The 22,197-nt window shown below is 38.1% G+C and overlaps 1 protein-coding gene across 2 annotated transcripts; it reads right to left on the minus strand.

Annotated features, from left to right (window-relative positions):
• Positions 1-159: 159 nt before the first annotated feature.
• Positions 160-21,640, minus strand: LOC108669674. Of its 2 annotated transcripts, XM_018157075.2 has the most exons (3): positions 21,356-21,640; positions 1,836-5,063; positions 160-1,444 (listed from the first exon to the last, which is right to left on the minus strand). In XM_018157075.2, exons 2-3 carry the CDS (start codon positions 5,043-5,045, stop codon positions 1,427-1,429), a joined length of 3,228 nt encoding a protein of 1,075 aa, XP_018012564.1. In that variant the 5' UTR covers positions 5,046-5,063; positions 21,356-21,640; the 3' UTR covers positions 160-1,426. The 2 variants fall into 2 exon arrangements, with proteins under 2 accessions (XP_018012564.1, XP_018012563.1); XM_018157074.2 differs by having other exon boundaries at positions 160-5,063.
• Between the last annotated feature and the right edge of the window lie 557 nt (positions 21,641-22,197).

Consider the following 22,197-nt stretch of genomic DNA (forward strand, 5'->3'; position numbering starts at 1 on the left):
TAAACAATACAAGGAACAATTTATGCTTACCAGAAGCCTGGTTCTCTTCTACACATTTTAAATGCAAATGTTCCGCAGCTTGTAGATTTGTGAAAATATTAGGATCAACACAACCATGGTTGAATTAATATTATGTATTAATTCAACCATGAACACAACAATACGGAAGGCACTCCTTTCTGCAACTCATAGACAGTTCTGATCAAATGAAGACTACAAAATACAAATTTAGTTTCGTGCAACATGCGCAGTTTATGAATAATAAAGTTTTGGAAATCTTATCTGTCCTTCAAAACAACACACAGACTACGCCAAAGAACCCAGAGGAAATATTCGTACAGAATCAGGTTTACATTTCAGCGCTTATGTTTCCTGACATGAGTCAGCAATAAAACAACTCATTTGTAACATGAGTGCCCGATCTATTATAAAGATTTATTTTAATTTAATGCCACTCGGTTCAATGCTAACGTAGGCTTCTGGTTATAAATTGACGAGCGCTGCAGAGGTTACGTTATTCCAACTTAAGTTACGGCTTACGTTGAAATCGACGTTCTCACAAACTCGGGCCCGAAAGTTCGTGTCCCTCGGTATAACTTTTCCCGAGAGCAAACAAAGCAGTTACGTATTGAGGAACTGTTTTTTGCCTCTTATAAGTTAAACTTTGAATTATATTAGAAAGCATTTAAATGAATTAAAGTATCTAGCGAGAAGTAGTTTATATTGATTTATAGGGAATTTACGGAATGGAAATCGTGACCAAAGAGTGGTCGATTCGAAATGAGGGAAAATTCATCTTTTGACGAAAAGGAAGTACAGGGATCAAAAGGAATGCCAATTTTGAAATAAAATATGATAGCACCGCAGTAAGGAACAGTCAACAGCATACGTCGAGGAAAACGAATCTAATGAGAAGAGAACGCGAACTTTTATTGAATAAGTCAAAAATTTACTATGTGTATGAAATGAATTGGAGAAAAGATCATTTACTGAGATTCAGTCAATGAAAAGTTTAGACACCAAACCTTTGCGTTCAAACAGCAATGATTTTCTGCTCGTGGTAATTTTACTCGTAAACGGTAGAAATTTGATTTTATTATGCATTTAAACTATCATGTGGCCAGCTATGTATTAAATAGCTTATAATAGAACGTATGAGGGTGCTCGACTATACAAAAATGGTTGAAAAAGTGAATTTATGTACAACATTTTTATGATGCTTTCTACTTCCATTGTACAGTCAGATGAGCAAACTACGTGCAGTCCATGATCTCACTCGTCTATGAGCACAGCCATGAAGCAGCACCATTCTAACTCTTAATTTGAACGCTAAGGTAGTACAAAAAAGAAGCAGAGTACGGAGGAAGACCAGAGGAGTCGTCGTGCATTTGTCGTCCATCTACAAAACATGCGCATGCGTTGAGGCTCAGCCGTATTGATAGATCTGAGGAAGAAACAGAAACATCATCGATCTATGTCTTTCAATGAAGGTCAAGGATTTAGTTCGTGGGAGCATTTTTACCTCAAAATGTTGTAGGTATCATGTATTAATCATATGATTGACAATGCTACGAAACATAATAAAGCACTAACAATATAGTCTTATGAATAAAAAATTAACCTATTGTTTTAGATCTAAAACATATGAAAACTATATTAAAGCTATCCTGTGGAGAAAAAGATTAAAATTAGTTACGTCATTGTAGTCAGCTTGTGAGTACAAAGCTTTTTTACGGAAGGTACCCGAGTGATGTCTCAATATTGTCTGAAAACTGCACCACTTGACCGCTATGAACAATTTCGTAGCGCTCCTCTTCAGTTTCAGGGACATTTACCTGCTCTTGTAAACGTTCGATGAGGTCGGTCTTCTGACTCAGTTTCAACTCTGAGAAAAGAGCCGCAATTTCTGCAGTTTTCTTCATGGACATGATGGAAGCGGTGTCGTCGGTCGGCCGGCGTTTACGTTGAGAAGCGTTTCTGTAGACGACCTTTCCTGATGGATCAACCGCCGAAAGCAAGAGAATCTTCGTCTGTGAAGAGTTCGAATCAGCTGAGCTCCCGTCAGAGTTATGGGAATCCAGTCCTGGGCTACTTCTGGACGAGGACTCTGAGTTCGTAGAGCCCAATGATCCGGACTGATGTCTATATCTCCGGTTGCTTTTGGTCTCTTCCAAGATATTGTCGCTGCTAAGAGCTCGACTGCGAGGACGGCTCGCGGGTCGTAATTGGGACGACGATCGAGATAAAATGCTGAGACTGTCAGGATGAATTGGAGACGAGGTTGACATGCTTCTAGGACGCATCAATTGATTTCTTTGAAGTGTAGAATTTGTTTGCAGCCTGCTTTTACTTCGCTCTAGAGGTTGTGACAAGTGGCTGGCGTTTGAGTTCCTACGCTGGGGTGACTTCAATGTGTTGCTTCTCACTTCGTCAGTGCTATGACTTGAGCTTAGTTTGTTTGTTGACCTTGATATCTCTCGCTTCAGAGTCCCATTGGTTACAGTTGTGTCCGTTTCTGAATCCAGATTAATTTCATACATCTTCAGCCCATTTTTCTTTATTTTTTTGAGTGAACAATAACATCGTTCGCTTTCTGCGCAGCTCTCGGAATCACAGTCACACCCTTGTTTCTTTTTACTATGGAGTGATGAAAATTTGTTATCCCCAGCCAGGCAGACGTGAGATTTCCCTTTCTTTAGAGGAAGTGTACAATAGCACTTACTAGAGCACTCACTGTCATATTCACATTCACTGTAAATTGCATACCCTCGACCAGTAGGACTACGTCGAGGCATGGGAGTCTTCGGAGTACGACGTGGGAGACTTCCGTCACTCATGTAACCATAGTTTACAGCCTTTAACTTGGGCTCATCCAAGTCCTTGGACAACGAAATCGGCCCTTGATGGGTGTTAAACTTTTTCAGGGGCATTCGTTCTTTTAAATAAGAAGGCCTTAGTGAATGAGAAGCACGAGAGCTGAAACGTGAAATCGACCGCTTTGTCGCCTTGATCACGGAAGTTATGGTCGACGCATCGCTATCTGATTCGAAGCCACCTAGAATGTGGCTTCTCGGTTTTTGGCTTCTCATTATGTTCTTCGATCGCTGGTAAATTTCATCTTTGGTGAGTATCAGGGCCATTTTCATGAGAAGTTCTCTGTGTTGCGGGTCCATTTCACTGTAGGACATGCCGTTTGGATTAATCACTGCTCGTAACACATCATCAATTCTTCCCAAGCCCATCTTAGTTTTAGGATCTCCAAACAAATTGTGTGCGTCCAAGGCTTGTGATACATTTACAAATGACTTACTTCTTGGGATAACAAGTTTGTTGTTAGGTATCACTTCAGTTTCTTCTGCTATGGCGAGTCCATTCAAATTACTCGTTTTTCGCTGGAGTCTCCCGGTGATCGAGTCTTGACTGGTGTTTGACCGTAGGATGTCTTCGCTGATTGCCCTCCTAAGGCTTCCTTGGTTCGAATGCGGAGGAGTCCGTCTTCTTCTTGGTGGTCGAGTGGGCGTCAGTTCATTGTCACTCATCACATCTCCAGGCTCCGTAGTAGGGCTCGACGAATCATTGTTCATGGTACCAAGTAAAGCCTGGTAAAGATTTGCTGCGATTACGATGGCGTCTTCGGAAGATCGACAAATGAAACCATGACACTCCAAAACTTTAGACTCTCCCGTCTTCCGCATGACGCAAGCAAACATGGGCGGATGAGAACCCTCCATGACTGTTGGATCAGCGACATCAAGAGGATAGTAGGTATTAAATTTTTCTTGAGCCTCAGGATCACATATTAGAGGCAGAAATGCGTAGCAGTAATTCACGAGCCCGTTGTTACCTATTTTCTTTTTTATGACCATTTTGATGGCCGCCCAAACAGCGATCGTTGAAAAAGGATTTGTAAAATCAACGGAATCTTTTTCTGTTGCATTCCGCAGGACTCGCAATCCTGAATCTGTAATAGAGAGTGTGCTCAAAGGCACTCTTCTTCCCTGAGCTACGCCAAATTTATGTATGTAATAAAGTTGTTTCAAAGGATCTTGGAGGACTTCAAGGCTTGTGGCCTTACCAGTTAACTGAACTGCTCCCAAGTAATTGACTCTATACACCATGTTTGAGTTGGTAGTTGTAGATCCTTGCGAACTTGAATGACTACTAGACGTCCTGCTAATAGTACTGCACGCACTAACGGTGCCCGATGAATGAGGCGAGGGTGTGTTACGTTTTATGGTGGAAGATGGTGATTTTGGGGAAGGTGTGTTCCTGAACGCTGGATGTGTTTCAAGAGGTGGAGGAGGCGGGGGTGCATCAGGAGTGGGTCTTGATGTGTGAGGAGTAAGTTGAGGCGCTAGTGGAATTTCATCTCTGAGATTATTTTTGGCAGTATTCTCTTTGGACGCATCTGCAAATAACTTTTCAATCTGAGCTTGAACTGCGCTTCTCGTATTTAAGAATGCTTTTTGTTGCTGGTCTTTCCCACCAAAGGCTCTCTCAAGCTCTTCTTGAGCATTCTTTTTGGTTTGTTGTGGTTTAACTTGCACGTCATTGCTTGATGTGTTTGTCACACTAACTTGAGCCCTGCTTGCACTTAAATCTCGATTAGGTTTGGGAGGAAGGGGCCTCGAGTCTGGACCAATTCGGATAACAGTCGTAGGCTCTTGGTTGACGGCGACTTTGCTTGAAATAGTTTGTTCCCTTGTCTTACGAATAAATGTCTCTTCTTCATTTTTCCCATCGTTTTGTGTATTTACTGTGACTGATGAAGAGTGTCGCAAATGGGCCGGTCTGCCAGGCCTTAAAATGGAGTTAGACCGTGATCTTGGAGCAGGAGATACTGACGTTCGTCGAGTTGAGGCACGGGACGAATTGTCTTGACTTGTATAGCGACCTCGCTGAATCTGACGTTGGCTTTGGAAAAGTAAGTCTATCCTCTGCTTGTGTATTGAGGACAGCGTCGAATTCTTGGAGCTATTCGGCGAGTCGAAGTGATCCAAGTGGAAGCTGTATGTCTCGTGGTCGAAATGATGAACCATGTTCATGAAGTGTCTTTCCAAGACCTGCAAAAAAATGAATTTAATATTAATTTTCCAGTAAATTTAATACAGGTTACAGAGCTTTGCATAAATTGACAGCTTTCATTACACGTGGCATGTTGTGAAAATAATTTAATTTTTTTCAAAGTGTTTATACCAGGGAAGTGCTTCTCAAAAGATTAATCTGGTGAGTAGGTGTTTTTAAAAACAAATAATTATAAGGTGTAGAACCGCAGAAAAAGTATTCCTATTTTCAATTCAGGGTCAACCTATTGAAGTTGAAAATTTCAGTAAAAAGAACGGGAAATGCAGTTAGAACAATACTAGGTCAAAAGAACCGGTATGCACACGCCTGCCTCCTCTCTTGGCTATTTTGTTTTGCCTACAATGCGTGAAGCGCCTGACGAAGACTTCTTTAACAGCTGGTCGAGACTAACGGACTTCAAAACACGAATATTTATTCTCTTGGTTCGACGCTCCGTGAGTCGTCTTCTTTGATCGTAGCTCGCGCCTCTTGAGAAGAAGTCAACAAAGCGCTGCGTGACGCAAGGCAATTGCAATGAACACATCTACAATCAGCGTTGTTTGTAATTTCTAGCACGAGAGCTGAGGAAGGCTGCTTTATGCGTGCGTATAAATAACAGATAAGGTTAGATGTACTTCCACGTCTGCATACCGGATGCCTTTCCATCCACTTCCTAGTCACTTTTGCAACTGATGACACCGGAACTCTGCATTTTACTTGAATGAAATACTAAAAATTGTTTCATTATCTTTATTCTGAAATAAGGTCTCTGTTATGGGCGTAACGATTCCATTTTGCTATCGTTTACTCAAGGCACTACGCAAGTGAATTGCGCACGCATTATAGTTTGCAAGAGTCACTTGCTATGGTTTGTTCAATGCAATGAGCGAAATTATAGGCCCAGATTTACTTATACTTATGTATTGTGCGAATACAAACAATTTTTTCTATCTTTAAGATGGATAAAAATTTCAATCGTCAAATGAGTTTGCCAATTAAGTTTCAGCGCCCAAAAATCCTTTATTTTATTGATAGCGCGCAGCTTTAATTTACAGCTATATGTTGATTTCCTATGTTGATCTCCCAAGTCAGTTGAATGAATTTCCCAAACAAAATCGTTCAGTTAAACTAACACGAAACGCATTCACGGCCTCACGCGTGCGGTCGTTCGACCATCCGTACTTTAGGTTCCGCAAACTGCCGGCGTCCGCAGCATCTGTTGCTTCACGGCTAATCGATCACAGTCTTTTGTCCTTATTACAAGAACCAAGAAAGAACTTGCTACTCGTTGTCTACTTTAAGTGCAGACATCTTTGTGTCTAATGTTAGCTTTCCTTCTAGAGAAATTTCTATTGATCGATGGAAAAAGAATCTGGTGTTCTCTTCAGTGTTAGGAACGCTGAATGTGTGTTGGATACAATTGTGTCACCAAGAAACTTTTCTTCACTATCATTACTTGTAGCGACCAAAATAAACTATCATATTCTTAGGAATAATTAGAAATTGATCATTAAGCTATCGCTTGCTATTTTCATAACTGCATGATACCAGGAAAATATAAATGTAGGTAAGAATATCCAATATGTCCTGAAAGTATTTTCTGGAGAAAATATGTTTTTGCAACGTAACCTCGCAATGCTGAATAAGGGTGATTAATCGATGATAATGTCTCGCCTGGATGAAAATATAAATTATTAATAGTGATACCAGTAAGGTAGTAATTACTAATATCTTTGCTTCCACTGAAGTAATTCAAACATTTACTCTTGTATTTGCTTATAATACACTGCAAGCTTTCTTCAAATACTAATCCTGGCTCACTAATGAAGTTTTAAATTGTTTTGCCAAGCGCGCACCTGGCTGATCGCAACGGCAGATTTTTCGGAATTGAAACCCGTTAGGGCGGGCTAGGAATTTTCTTTGTCCGATAGGCAAATAACAGCAACATATGGCGTGATTTTATGCGGACGATATTTTTGGGGATCTACATGATAGCATGTGTTGGAGGGCGAGCATGTTTACGGAGAGGACGATCCGCTGTGAAAATGTCTCGGGAAGACTAAGCATTTTGAACCAAGTTATCATCATCCATCGGCCATATGCCGCTCCGCATTCCCGCTGAGTGATATGAAGTTTTTCTCTTGCGTGACCACGATTCTCAAGATTAGTCTTAGAGGATGAATTTGGGAAAACGAGGCTTTACGTTTTTACCTCGATAACTTTTGGAAGTTGTCGGTAATTTCGTTGGGTAAATACGATGAATACTGTTAATTAATTCGCCGTTGTACAGCATTGGAGAATAATCATAAGATTATCGTTATTCATCTTTTTATTTTTGGCTCTGGGTTTCGCGTAATTAAGCGAATGAATGATTATTGATCAGAAATGTTACGCGGTTATTTGGGCATGAATACGAATTAAATTTTTGCCAACGTATTGTGAGATTTCATTATGAGTAATTCGTTCAAAAGTTCAAATTCTCAATGCGACTTTTCCCATTTTGTATAATTCGTTATGATATCCTTGTTTCTTTTCTTTAGTGGACTGCACAAGCATATGAAGATTCAATAAACATATTTATTTCTTTTCAGATTCAGCTCAACTGCTCAAATTTCTTATAAAATCATTAGGTTTGGGATTAAAATTTGATTGTGAAAGATACAATAGACTTGCAGACATGTATTGTGCGAAATTTAACATCGTAATTAGAACACAACAACGGAATCTTGAACCAGGTACGCGATGCTGTTCAAGGACTTTCCCCGTTTTGAGCAAATTATTCGCTTGACAAAAGTTGCGAATATATTCACCTTGTTTGGTTAAACGAAATTACGAATTTGTTTGTGGTGTCTCCTCATATTTAATGTATGGCTCTACCCGCATAAAGTTCGACCGTCTAACAGCAACAGGCCGACTACCACATCTATCATGCTACCAGTAACTAAAGGTGGGTAAATATATTTAGTTAGTAGGCAAAGGCTTCAAGTAGATTATATGATGATAATTGAAATGTCTGTCTTTCAATAAACTGAACTTCAAAGTTTAAGATATCCATGATTACAACCGATCTGCGTGTCTCTTTCGCATGAGTATACGACTTTGTTGGTTGATTTTATTAAAATCCGCTGAATCTCCTCGATCTGCTCACAAATGGTCAATTACTTTGACAATTAACCAAGCTACAGTAATGGGGATGAAATTTTATTCGTATTGTTATTTATTGGCCCACGTAAGACGGAAATATTCATCTAGATTATATTGAATAAAAAATCCACAGTAACGCTTTGATTTTCTCTGTAAATGTAATTATGAATTGTAGTTGAATGAATTTATCCAACTTCTCGCAATTGAAAATCATCTAAATTGGGTCTCATTGTACGCGGCATTAAAATCCATCCCAATTTCTTTAAAAAACGTTCACTAGACTTTCAGGAGTAAGCCAAGCAAATACATTCCGTAATGAATGTAATTCCGTAATTCAATCACAATGAGTTCCGTACATTCCGTAATTCAACTGTAAGCGGACGACGCATATCACGATTAGAAAAAATTCCCCTCCAACAGCCTCACGCGACCATCTCAGACCAAGGACAAGGACCCCATTGCGAGTGGACGACTTTTTTCCCCCGCATTGAAATGTCTTTAAAGGAAAGGACTATTTTAAAATTTAAACCCATGAATTTAAGTTTATTTTGCATGATTAAACCATCGATAATTTAATCCGCATCGCATTTGTTCCAGAAAAATCTTACTACGGAACGATTGATTGCCCTTCATTGCCAATCAATGCTATAAGTGCTAAAAAACTACCGGGGCCGAGACATTATGCGCGTTTGTTTAGATTAAGAGTTCCTCGCTGATAGCCATCCGAAAATTCCCAATTATGGCTTCATGCTCAGCTGAATTGAACGCTTTAATTAATGCAGATCATCAAAATGTCATCCTAAATTTTATTGGAATAACCATGTCGTAACATTGAGTTAATCTTTTTGTCTGTATTTTGATTGAATTTCAAATTTAAGTGAACGTTTTCATACGTAAATCACACACTTCTACCTCTTATAATATTTATATTCATTTCTTTTGATCGAAATCTTGACGTGCAGACATCAAAGCTTGTATCCTGGTGTTAGGGTAGCTCGTGCTAAGTGAACAGGTTAGAGAGTGCAGTTGTTCACACCTACTGACCAGGTTAACTGCTTGAAAGCTCGTGATCAGGCAAGACTCATTCAATAGCATCGCTATACTTCACTCCTAAACACGACAGATGGCTGACTTTCTGAGCTGATAGATGTAAAGGCATTCAACCAATGCTGTAATCAGTCACTTTAATTGTTGACCATACTTTCCAGATGTGTTAAGTCTTACTTATAAAACTTCACCTTTACTTTCTATCATTTTAATGATCTAGACGAGCAAATTGACTATATTGTTCTAAATTAAATGTAATGTCCGGAAATAGACATTTAATGATCTAGATGCGCATTGTAAGAATTAAAAGCGCGCTTTTGCAACTCGCGCTGGCGTGTGCGCTTGCCATTGCCCGCGGTTGCGCGCTCTTGCTGAACGCACGAGAAAAAAAAACTTGGATGCAATAAAGAATCTAGCGAGGAATGCAAGAAAATTAACTCCGTTACATACACTCATTACTCGCGCTCTAGGTTAATGTAACGAAGTGTTACATTTGTGCCGGATGTATGTCATTTAAAATAAGGATTTCTATATGTGTATTTTTAATGAGGTCACTTTATAGAGATTATAAATATACGCTTTTTATTAATTAAACAACATATGATTACACTCATTACTCGCGCTCTAGGTTAATGTAACGAAGTGTTACATTTGTGCCGGATGTATGTCATTTAAATTAAGATTTTCTACATGTGTAATTTTAATGAGGTCACCTTATAGAGATTAGAAATATACGCTTTTTATTAATTAAACAACATATGATTCAATGGGATGTAATCTCGTCGGAAATGAACTCTGGCAGAGATATGACTGGCTAAAACTCATTACTCGCGCTCTAGGTTAATGTAACGAAGTGTTACATTTGTGCCGGATGTATGTCATTTAAATTAAGATTTTCTACATGTGTATTTTTAATGAGGTCACTTTATAGAGATTATAAATATACGCTTTTTATTAATTAAACAACCTATGAGAACACTCATTACTCGCGCTCTAGGTTAATGTAACGAAGTGTTACATTTGTGCCGGATGTATGTCATTTAAATTAAGGATTTCTACATGTGTATTTTTAATGAGGTCACTTTATAGAGATTATAAATATACGCTTTTTATTAATTAAACAACCTATGATTACACTCATTACCCGCGCTCTAGGTTAATGTAACGAAGTGTTACATTTGTTCCGGATGTATGTCATTTAAATTAAGGATTTCTACATGTGTATTTTTAATGAGGTCATTTTATAGAGATTATAAATATACGCTTTTTATTAATTAAACAACCTATGATTACACTCATTACTCGCGCTCTAGGTTAATGTAACGAAGTGTTACATTTGTTCCGGATGTATGTCATTTAAATTAAGGATTTCTACATGTGTAATTTTAATGAGGTCATTTTATGGAGATTATAAATATACGCTTTTTATTAATTAAACAACCTATGATTCAATGGGATGTAATCTCGTCGGAAATGAACTCTGGCAGAGATATGACTGGCTAAACATTAGCACGTCATTCGCTGCATCCATCATTCTTCTTTCTTTGTTTCTTCATTGTTCCGATATTGTTTTTTTCACTGTTCTAACATTGTTTTTTAAATTATTCCGTCATTAATTATTCCTTCAATGTTGCTTCATTGTTCGTTCATTATTCCTTCATTGTTACTTCATTGTTCATTAATTATTCCTTCACCGTTTACTTTATTGTTCATTCATTATTGCTTAATTGCTACTTTATTTTTTGTTCATTATTCGGTTATTCCTTCATTGCTACTTTATTGTTCGTTCATTATTCCTCCATTATTCCTTTATTATTCGTTCATTCTATCTTCATTGTTACTTTATTGTTCCTTCATTTCCTCCACTATTCCTCGACTGTCCCGTCACTATACAAGCAGGAACCAAAGTCCCTGTGCTGTATATGCCGAGGGGTACGCCCGACTCCGGGGGCCATACTTTCAAAAAAAAGTTANTAACTAAATATTCGGTTCTTAGAATACAGTTTACCTAAATGTTAGCTTACTAGAAGTCACGTACCTAAATGTTAGCTTATTTGAAAGCACCTACTTCAATGTTAGCTTACTAGAAGGCACCTACTTCAATGTTAGCTTCCTAGAAGGCACCTACTTCAATGTTAACTAACTAGAAGGCACCTACTTCAATGTGAGCTTACTAGAAGGCACCTACTTCAATGTTAGCTTACTAGAAGGCACCTACTTCAATGTTAGCTTTCTAGCAGGCACCTACTTCAATGTTAACTAACTAGAAGGCACCTACTTCAATGTTAGCTTACTAAAATTAAGGCACATACTTCAATGTTAGCTTTCTAGCAGGCACCTACTTTAATGTTAGCTTTCTAGCAGGCACCTACTTCAATGTTAACTAACTAGAAGACACCTACTTCAATGTTAGCTTACTAGAATTTAGTGTATATGCATTCTAGCCTTCTAACTATCCTACCTAAATTTAGCTCACAGCGGACCAGAGTTTTGGCTCTTTACAATGTCGTTTCAATAATTTCTATTCAGAAAGAAAACAGCGTATAGAAATTGCCGCTCACTTTAACACTTTATAGCGGGTAAGTTAATAATATAGGATCAGTTTAAATCTCCTCCAATTAAATTATCATATTAAATTATCTGACCATCGTTCCATACATAGTAGCATCATAAAATAAAGCCCAAAAAATAAAATATGAGCTTTTAAATTACAATTATGACTCGGACAATTGATGAACTTTCCGTCTTTTTTTTAAAGACGGACGTAGCAATAGCAATTCAATCAATTAAAGTAATTTGATTCAATTACATTAAATTGAGGCAAGATAGTTACTCTTTACGTTTGAATGTTTTGATTTATATTCTACAACATTTTTTTCAGCGTAGTGACTGTACTTAATAGATCCTTCAATTAAAACTTACTCCTCCATTATGCAAAAATTTATAAAATCCACAGGAGTGAATTTATCTCATAATGAAAAACCTTTATTCGCTTGTTTCAGAAATTTGGATTTCTTCAGATTCCTATGCTTTCTTGTGAAAGTGTTGATAAAGCGTAGAATTAATTCAGCTCGATTGCAGTCTCGTATGACTTATATGCTCTAAGGCGAATACACAATAGCAAGAATTCAATACATTAAACTGAAGACCAGTTCCAGTTGTCAAGCCTCGTCTCAAGATCAAGATCAATGTCGTAAAAACCAAGGAGTGATTTGGAGCTTCATGCGCCGTGTGTGTATTGAAAGACGCTCCATTTGTACGCTCGACGTAGAATCGTAGATGACTCCATATGGCATCCATATGGCAGGCTGTAGCTACGCATGCCTAACCGTGCTGCATACGTACGCCACGTAGTGCAAAGTCATTGCAAACTTCTTGGTGACTGCGCAATTTTTTAAAGGACTTAACGTTGTTTATTGATTCCCTTTAAGTCATAAGTGGATCAGTTTGTTGCAAAATTTGTATTTGTACTGTTTTTGATATGAGTATGACCTATTTTACTAACATTTTCAGAAGACTTAGGAGATTTAAATTCCTCGTTGTTGTGCAATTCTACAATAAGTGTACTTGTTTTTACGTATGCCTTATTTCAGGCGTTACAATCACAATGTCACAGTGTCGAGTTAAATTAGACGAACTAGAATGGTTTTGACGGATAAATCAATTTGTAATGCTCTCGAAACTAATATTAACGGTAATCTTGCTGATCCGTTTACTTTAGGTTAAAATTAACCGTTAAAATAAGCCACGTGTATTTTCAATTATATTATTAGTTTTAAATAAATGTCTGCTAGTCCGCAGGCGCATCTCCGTTATGCAGATGACAGCTGCCGTCAGTTCCTGTTAACTGATGGGTTGCTTCTGGATGCAATAACTAAACTTTTCAGTCTACATGAAACATGTGATGAAATGCTCTTAACGTATCATAATTAAAATACGCGTGTTATTTAGTGATAACCACGACCAAGATTATTCAAGGCATTATGAAAATGTCATATGCGAATCCATGATCTCTAAACTAGCAGAAATGTTTATGGAGTCATTAATACGGAGCGACATCAACGAAATGATCGACTTTTCGTTGCTGCGTATAGCCTTAATATTAAAAATTGATTGTAAGGAACGTGATAAATGAAAACTGTTTATTTGACTTGACTCTATTCAGTTATTCCATTTGCTTCTCAGTTCAATTAACTGTTTGAAAACGAGCTCAGGAATACAGCATCTTGAAGCACAGTATAGTCCTCTAAATAATTAAATCTACTTTCAATCAGGATGCATACTCGAAATTTATTATAGTGAGACGCAAACGAGTTCATCTTGACAGCGACAAAAGCCGCTCGCGTTAGCGCACGACTTCTCGTTTAGCACAAAAGACGCTAATTTACTCCCGTTATAAATAATACGCTGTTTTCTACGAAGTCTATATAGATCCAAAAATTAGACGTTACCCCAACTCCAAAGACTGCCTTTGTAAACAGGAAAGAAAATATGCTGAGAAATGCTCAACGTCAGGCTGCGTCAAGTGTTTGATGATAACGACCACCGTGGATAACGTGTGAATAATCTACTCAGATGCAATGAACTCTGGCTTGGTGTGCGAGTTGGCTTGATTTTCGCTCTGCGAACACAGCTAATAGCATTAATAATCAATAATAGATATATTGAGATAAAAAATCACTTTAATAAAAACTTCTTCCTGTCGCTTGGATGACCAAAGTGATACCTGCTGATGTAATTTACACCAAATGCAGCGGAATATTCGCTTGTAATATGCATTTGTCTAACAAGGAGGCTCTCTTTCTTAAGATCTCCTCTTTCGGAGTTCGCTCGCTCATGCATTTTCATAAGCGATTATTTCATGACGTAATGAAGTTATTCGATGTACGTATATCGTTTCCATGCTCTATATACAGAAGACGGAGCGTAGCAGGAGCCAGCAGGGATGAGCAGTGTTAATGTTGCGAGAAATTGAATAACATTCGAGCGATGGCTCTGCCACTCTTGTTGAAATTGGTGTAGCTCGATCATAGCTTTTACTGCTCCTACTGGTGTTTTTATTTTTTTAAACTATTTTTTGAAGCTACTGTTGCTCATATAGTGACGCACCTATACTGCCAACTTTTTTGTTGCTTAAAATTAGATTCAAGATTAAAACTGCACTGATGATGAAAATGTGTATTTTCACTTGATGTTAAAGCACGTAACGTTTTAACCGCAGTTAAAATACCAGCATCTGTTGCTGCAGAAACTGCTTCACATTTGCTGTGACAAATTTTATTGCTGCACTGAGTTCGCTATCACTGCTGTATATGGGATACCAGGATCTTGAAGCATGTATTTCTCACTTACCAACATGCCAACCATTGTCCCATTTAGCCATGATGGCGCATACACCCGTTTGCTGGCATTTGCGGAGGACATTCTCTGCATAACTCGGAGACGATCTTGTCCTTTGTTTTTTCTTTCGTTTATGTTCCATTTGCATTATATTTTAGTACCTCGCCATAACAATTTTTTTGCTTTCTTCGTCTACTCTTCACCATCTTTTATCGGTTTTTCAACTTTCATCTCGTTACCGTTTTTTCTCGGTCATCTATCCTTCTTAGTTTGTCTTTTATATCTCATTCTCATGTCATTATTTCATCATAAGTCATTGCCAATAGTCATCATTCCACAAGCAATCATTGCTCCATCATGTGGCTGCCGTACAGCAATGGAAGAGTCTGGATTATTTACAGCCAGCTCAACGACCGCAGTCCCGCTGCTCCGACATCACAGCGTCCGCGTGGGATACTCTTTATATTGACTAAGGTTATAAATATATTCCAACTTAATATAATAGATCTTAAATGTAATGATATTGACAAGCTCTATTGCTAAGTCTATTACAGCTATCAGATGCAGTTACGCGACGACAGACGATAGAGTACACTTAGAACACTCATGATCTTCAGCAGTGGCGGGCTGTGACAGGGTTTGAGACAATTAGATTTGATCGTTATTCTATACAGGTATAAAAGCAATCAAGATTAAATGGTGCGCAATTTCATGAATTCTGGTTGCGGAGAACGCATTAGTGTCAAGTCATTAACTAAAAATATTGTAACCAGTACAACGATAAACCTGCGCTCTTATTAGTATATAAATATTCACTAAAATTGTTAGTTTTTGTTCTCAAGGACTTATATTATAGGCTTGCATTTGTTTGTTTAATAACATGATAATGTTATTCACGCCTGAATTCTTCGTTATTTGCAGCATTGAAAAAATAAACATTTCGTTCAGTTGGGATAAATGTTTTAACAGGCAATACTATTAACATAAACAACTTATTGCCTCGTTAGTTATTCAACACTACTAATATAAACGACCTTTTGTTNTAATGAGGTTTTCATTATTTAAACGTTGTTGTTTAGCTGCATTGTTGCGTGCAGTTGTGCACAGGACACGCTAGCTCCTACACCTCGAGACGTTGGCTCCAAAGACGTCAACATATGGCGCTTGTACCGGCAGCGGTTAGCGGCAGTGGCAGCACCTGCAGCAATAGTAACGGCAGAGGCGCTATACTAGTGGTAGTGTCAATGGCACCATGAACAGGAATAGTAATTGACACTGATGGCAGCCCGGAGATATCAAAAGCATCAAGAGCAGCATTGTCACATTACATTATTTTCATTACATTACATTATTATATTAAATTATTTCATTAAATTATTAGCCGCAGTCACAGTATCGTCAGCAGTAAGGTTAGCATCACTGTCAGCTACGGGACCAGACGCAGTGAATTAATGCTTCAATGCAACCTGCGTTACCAGCATTACAGCAGCAATGTTAACTATTGGCAGTTAAGAAATTATTAACATTGATGAGCATAGCAGCTGCATATATCGTCAGCAGCTGCAGTAGGAGCACCAGCAACAGCCGTAGCCACAGCAACAGCTGCATTAACAGCAGCAGCAGCCACAGCAACAGCTGCATCAGCAGCAGCAGCAGCAGCAGCAGCAGCAGCAGCAGCAGCAGCAGCATAGTTTAATGAGAAGCAGGATTGAGGAGTTGATGTAAATATTGTTTATAGTTATATATTATATAGTTATATATTATATATATAGTTATAATTTATATATAGTTTAAAGGGAAGCAGGAGTAAAGAATTGATATTCTACAACGATGTAGTGGTCCGATATGAATTAATCGCTTGTTGGTTGTCTTTTATATTTAGTGCTTGAAAGTACTCAAGTTAGCGCCATACTAGATAAATTGTCTAGGTATCACGTAGTTCTATTGTGATGAAAATCTGTTCATGAATACGGCGAAAATCAATATTATATTGAACAAACACCGAGGAGCTCATTAATACATTTTTCTAATCTCTTTGTCTCTAAAAATTAAGCATTATCATTAAATAAATGGCATTACGCACTACAATTCTTAAAAAAAATTATAAATTAGAAACAGAATAGTATAGTATCTTCGGCATTAAAGAATAGGCCTGGATAGGCCTGTCGCCTATTCTTGTGCTTTTCTTGACTAGAATGAAGCGTGCTGAGGTATTAACTTTAGAATGGGAAAATATTTCGTACGATCGTAATAGAATACAATTCACCTCAGATAAATTAAACGTTACTTCGCTTCTGTCCCGTGGAAAGGACTCAAGAGCGAACCTACGCGACGCACGCGCCTAGTAGCAGGCAACGTTCCAGGATTTACACAGCTTAAATTTTTGACTCATTTGTGTACGCTGAAAACGTGTGGAAATCGTTAGTATATAATAACGCACTGAGTTTGTCGTGATTGTTCTGTTTGATTTTGATGGGTCGTGAAATTTGTGTTTGAGATGTCGGTATTACTACCTGTTTAGCATGTGCTGATGTTGTGTTGAGGTGCACGTGTAGCGACCATACACCAGAGCGAACACCAGACTCTTGGTCCGCTCCAAGTGTCCTGCTAACAACCAACTCCAGGACAGCTCCAGGCCTCCTATTATACAAGGTTTATTTGCGCCCCATAACCGTACGATAGAAGCAGAGCGTAAAGTTTATAACGTTGCTACGTCCGTGTCTATGACTTAACGTCATAATTAGAGGTCAGCGTCACTACTAGAGACGACGATTGTTGGTCGTGTGTTAAGAAACGTTACGTGTCATCTCGACGGTTGCATGTTATGTGTATAATTTTAAACTATTTTAGGCTTCGAATATACAGGTTATTCTTAATATAAGATATTTCTATGTAGTTCAAACAACGATTGAAGTAACTATGTCATTTACGGTAGTTAGTCACCTGAAGGCTGATGCTAATAATTGATTTTTATCGGGCAGTATTTAAGTGATTATTTACGAGGATGTTGGAATGATATTTAAGTTATCTACATCGCATAGCTCGTCTCCATGTTGGGATAATACTAGGCAGATGCTTTCACAGAATTTACGATGTTTAAACATATTCACGAAACAAAATTTACGCGCTCCGGAACTTGATTACCGAGATATGCCTTCGTTGTAACTAAACGGCACTTAGAATTCTCTAAGCAGCCATTACCTGATGGAGGTTGATCGCTTTGAGATGGCTGCACATACCATCTAAGATAGCACGCATTTACAGCAGTTCATCTCACTAGATATGTATACAAAGCAACTATTCCTGAAGAAATGCGGCAGGATTTCTCACTGGCCTAGAGCGCTTCTTTCCCTCTTGAAGCGATGCGCATTTCCTGTTAGGCACAAGCGCAATCCGCCGTGACGCAATAAAACGAAACAATTTTGCTCGCTATAGGCAATTGATGCCGCCGCCTCGCGATTATCAAAGGGGATTTTTTATTTACGGTATCGATGGTTAAGTTCTCAAGAGGTGCGCATGCGTCGGTCGAGAGTGGACTGCGAGATGTCCATTTCTTATTCACTCGGGCTTTGGTACTTTGAAGAAAATATGAATTATCTTGGATTAATTTTCGTCATCGTAGTGTCTTATATTTTTAAACATTTTATTGTATATTTTATTTAAATATTATTATTATCAATTTTATATAAATATTTTATTTGAACATTTTATTGTATACTTTCAAAATATCAGCATAAATAATTATTTCATGTGATTAAGTAATACGACGTTTTCTTATTGGGCAAAATATTTAATAATTGGAAATGGAAATTTTCCCGATGCAGTCAGTTTTTTTGATCAGTCTATTCAAATGCTTAGAGCGGCGCCTTCGAAACATTCATCGATTGATTAGTTGAAGTATTATTTGAGCATTCAAGTGGGATAAAAATATTGATTAGTTGAAGTATTATTTGAGCATTCAAGTGGGATAAAAAGATTGATTAGTTGAAGTATTATTTGAGCATTCAAGTGGGATAAAAAGATTGATTAGTTGAAGTATTATTTGAGCATTCAAGTGGGATAAAAATATTGATTAGTTGAAGTATTATTTGAGCATTCAGGTGGGGATAAAAAAAATCACCTCTCCGTCTTTCGCATCGTCTTATTGCAGAGATAATGGAACCTACTGTAACTGCAGTGTTAATGGGATGTCGCTCGGCGTTACAATAATGACTTTGCCTCAATTTCTAGGCGGATTCAAACATCCGGATTGAAAATTTACTAGCAATTAAGCTCGTATTAGATATTGCATGCACTACATCATGATGATTGCAGAGCGCAAAATATGCTCGCGCGTTTCAATGCGGACTGTATGAACCTTTCTTCGATTTCACGTTTTCTGAACAATTCCTCGCATATGCGGGAAAAAGAATGGCAAATGATCTCTCGTGCAAATATTTCTAAAGAAGCGGCAAGTATTAAATGCATCCAAACGAAACAAAGAAGCCTAAACCTAATTTTCAATCAAATTGTTTGTCAGAAAAATGCAGGTCAGAATTGACTCTGCATCAGAATTGACTTACTTTCCTGTTATATTGTTACAGTAATTAGGTTGTTTTTTGTTTATAACTTCTGCAATACAGGCTTATTATTTTAACCGGTACATGAATTGATATTAATAAGCTTGTGTTAGGGTATTTTTGGTTATTTAGCTTAAAGATTTTCTGCATGTGACGAAAAAGTTTACTCTCATATTTCTATGTTCAATTCAATAACGTCAATAAAAATATTTCTATGACGGTATTACCAATACCAATATTTCTATGTTCAATAATTCAATTCAATTCAATACCATCAAACTTCTTGTCACAGCGAAAGGCCATCATAAAGTGTGATCGAAATTTGCTATATTTTTTTTTGTCACAGCCATACAAAAATTATTTTTCACTGCCCAGAAGCTAACCTAGATGTCAGTAATAATCAGCTGCCAAAAATGTGGCACCGGCAAGCGTGTCGAGACTCGAGATCAAAGAGAGAAATTATTATAGCCGCACCCGATGTTCGGTAACTTGTCTCAGAGAAAGCTGTCCAGGGCTCATGAGCTAGCCATGGAAAAACGGCAGAATTTATCGCTTTATAGTTTTTACTTCAGACAAAAAACTTGTAACTAACAAGGTCAACAGAAGCCTGCTTCCATTTTGCCATGTTTCGAATACCGTCACACGACTGGCGGACTGACGTGGACTGTTGAACGCGCGACGTCAGTCAAGATTATACGCCAGTCAAGATTATAATTCAGTAGTGCTCAATAGTGTTCAATAGTGTTCAGTAGTGCTCAATAGTGTTCAATAACCGTCAGTCCAGCGCATAGGAACGGTTTCAGTCACATTATGAAACTAATTTAAACTTGAATATCATTAATATTTAGTTGGTGTTACCAATAACGTGGATGTGCTGAGATTACTACGGATTCCACTTTTGCAGCTGGTGCTCGCAAATTTAATGCATGATGAATATTCGTATATACATTGTGAATAATTCGTTAGTAGAATTAATCTGGGTATTAATTGATTTGATCCAAATTAACTAAATCACGATGGCCATACAATGAAGTGTAGCTACATGAAGCCTCTAAGCAGTTGGCATGCAGAATTGAAACTATACAGAACAATGATAGGCTATAGTTACGATCAGTCAGATGATCGGGTGGAGTATGGCCTCTTGGGTCCATTTATGTGTAAATAACAGTGTAATATGATGTAATGCTTTATTAAATGTTAGAGGACTCCGACATTTGAGTATAAGATCGCTTGTTTTACTATTGTTTGAGGTTGAATATTTCAAAACATGACTTATTGCAGCGTAGAAACGTATTTAGCATGTTGATTTCTTAAATATTATCATATAGGCGTCACTTCTGCTTGTGTAACACTTGTGTGTGATCATTCAAACGACGCCAATAATTAATATATCTTCTCAGGTCAGTTCTCACTTGCAAAAAAATGTGCTAGTACAGATTTGCGAGTACTTTTCTTTCGTATTGAATTAACTGGAACCGGAAATGTGACGTGCAGCAAAGCACGTATCTCTGATAACAAAAAACCGGACTCCGACCGTTACGGATGCAAAAACCTGGGCAGCGTTGCGGTTTTTGTGCCTCAAAAGCACGAGAGCCCAAACTAGCCTAGAGCATTCCTGGCCCACGTAACTAATATGACCTACTTCTTAGAGCCATATTACGATTACAATTGTTTTGTTTTAATGAAATTTAGCTGCACAACAATTGTAATTGCAATAATTTCTTGGTTGCAACATTTGAAGGTAATTCTGCCTTCAACTATGCATCTGCTCACTAGTTTACAGTCCGATTTGTGAGTTGATTAAGTTTTCCACTTGGTAATAGTGGTGTCAGCGTTGAATAAGCCAACTCTGGCCTGCTAGCGATCGCAGAATTTTTACAGCTTGCGGGGGGTTTCGAACCTGCAATTGACTATTCCGATCTTGCTATTCTCAACAATTCGGCTACCTTGCCGATTTTGACCAGAACTGTCGAACTGTCGTGCAGGGATCGAACCCGAAACTCACAGCTCTACTCTCGGTCCTCTTTAACTGTACCCACTGGGCCACCCTGCCCTGCGGTTACACCTCTTGGGGCAATGAGGTCTGAACAATTTCGAATGTGTGTTCCAGTTTTGGTCTTGGCATTTGACTGCTATTTTTGGATTAAAGCCAGAGTAATTAAAAGCTAAATTTCATTAAGTAATTAATTAGAGGTACTCACTCATAAAATCGCACGGAGCTGAAGTTGCTGGAACAAAATATGCGGTGAATTGCATATGCAATTTGTGAAGATTCTCTGGTTTGAATAACTTCTTATTCATACAGTAACTTACGCAAGAAGGATTCAAATCTTTGGATGTTTTGAAAACATAGGCAGATTAGAGTCTTTGGACGTTTGCTTCCGGAATTTAATGTTTTTGCTGTTTTTCCGGGTATCAACTTTGGTTTAAGCTCATACAACACACATTTGAGAAGCGAATGCTCATGCAATGTCTTTGCTTACTCTGAAAAATAAGAACAAAGTTAACGTGAAAGTGTGCGAGTGAAATGAGATATGAAACTTTGACAATTGGGAAAATGTTGCGGCAGTCAACTATTAAATGTAGCTATACGTATTTCAGCACAATTTCCACATTACATTCGGCATAACGAAGGAATTGTATTATTACTGAAAGGTTTATTAAAAAGCTGAAAAGATATTAATATCAAAACCGGCTTGCTGAATTTTAATTTAACATTTACCGACTAAAAATGAACCAGATCACTGAGAATGTTTCTCTCCAAGGCGGCATGGAAGTACCGCTTGTCCGCCTACACACCACACACTTGTTCTCTCCGGCACAGCTGCTGCCGGACTGCCGAGCCAAGGTGAGCTCAACCGCTAGCACCCGAGGCAGCTGCTGCCGGTTGAGCTGCGGCAATTGCAGCTGTTATAAGACCTCATAATATAGACGACAGGTGCGCCATACCTGCAGCGATAAGGAAACAGTGAAGAAACAAGTGTGTATCTGTAAATTCCTGTACATTAACAATAATTTTAGTCTCATTACTTCTTGTCGTTAT

This window comes from Hyalella azteca, unplaced genomic scaffold (assembly GCF_000764305.2).
Source record: "Hyalella azteca isolate HAZT.00-mixed unplaced genomic scaffold, Hazt_2.0.2 contig11840, whole genome shotgun sequence".
In the NCBI taxonomy this organism is placed as follows: domain Eukaryota; kingdom Metazoa; phylum Arthropoda; class Malacostraca; order Amphipoda; family Hyalellidae; genus Hyalella; species Hyalella azteca.

Coding starts and splice junctions, on each gene's coding strand:
- LOC108669674 (XM_018157074.2), bottom strand. CDS start 5,045: ATGAACATGGTTCATCATTTCGACCACGAGACATACAGCTTCCACTTG.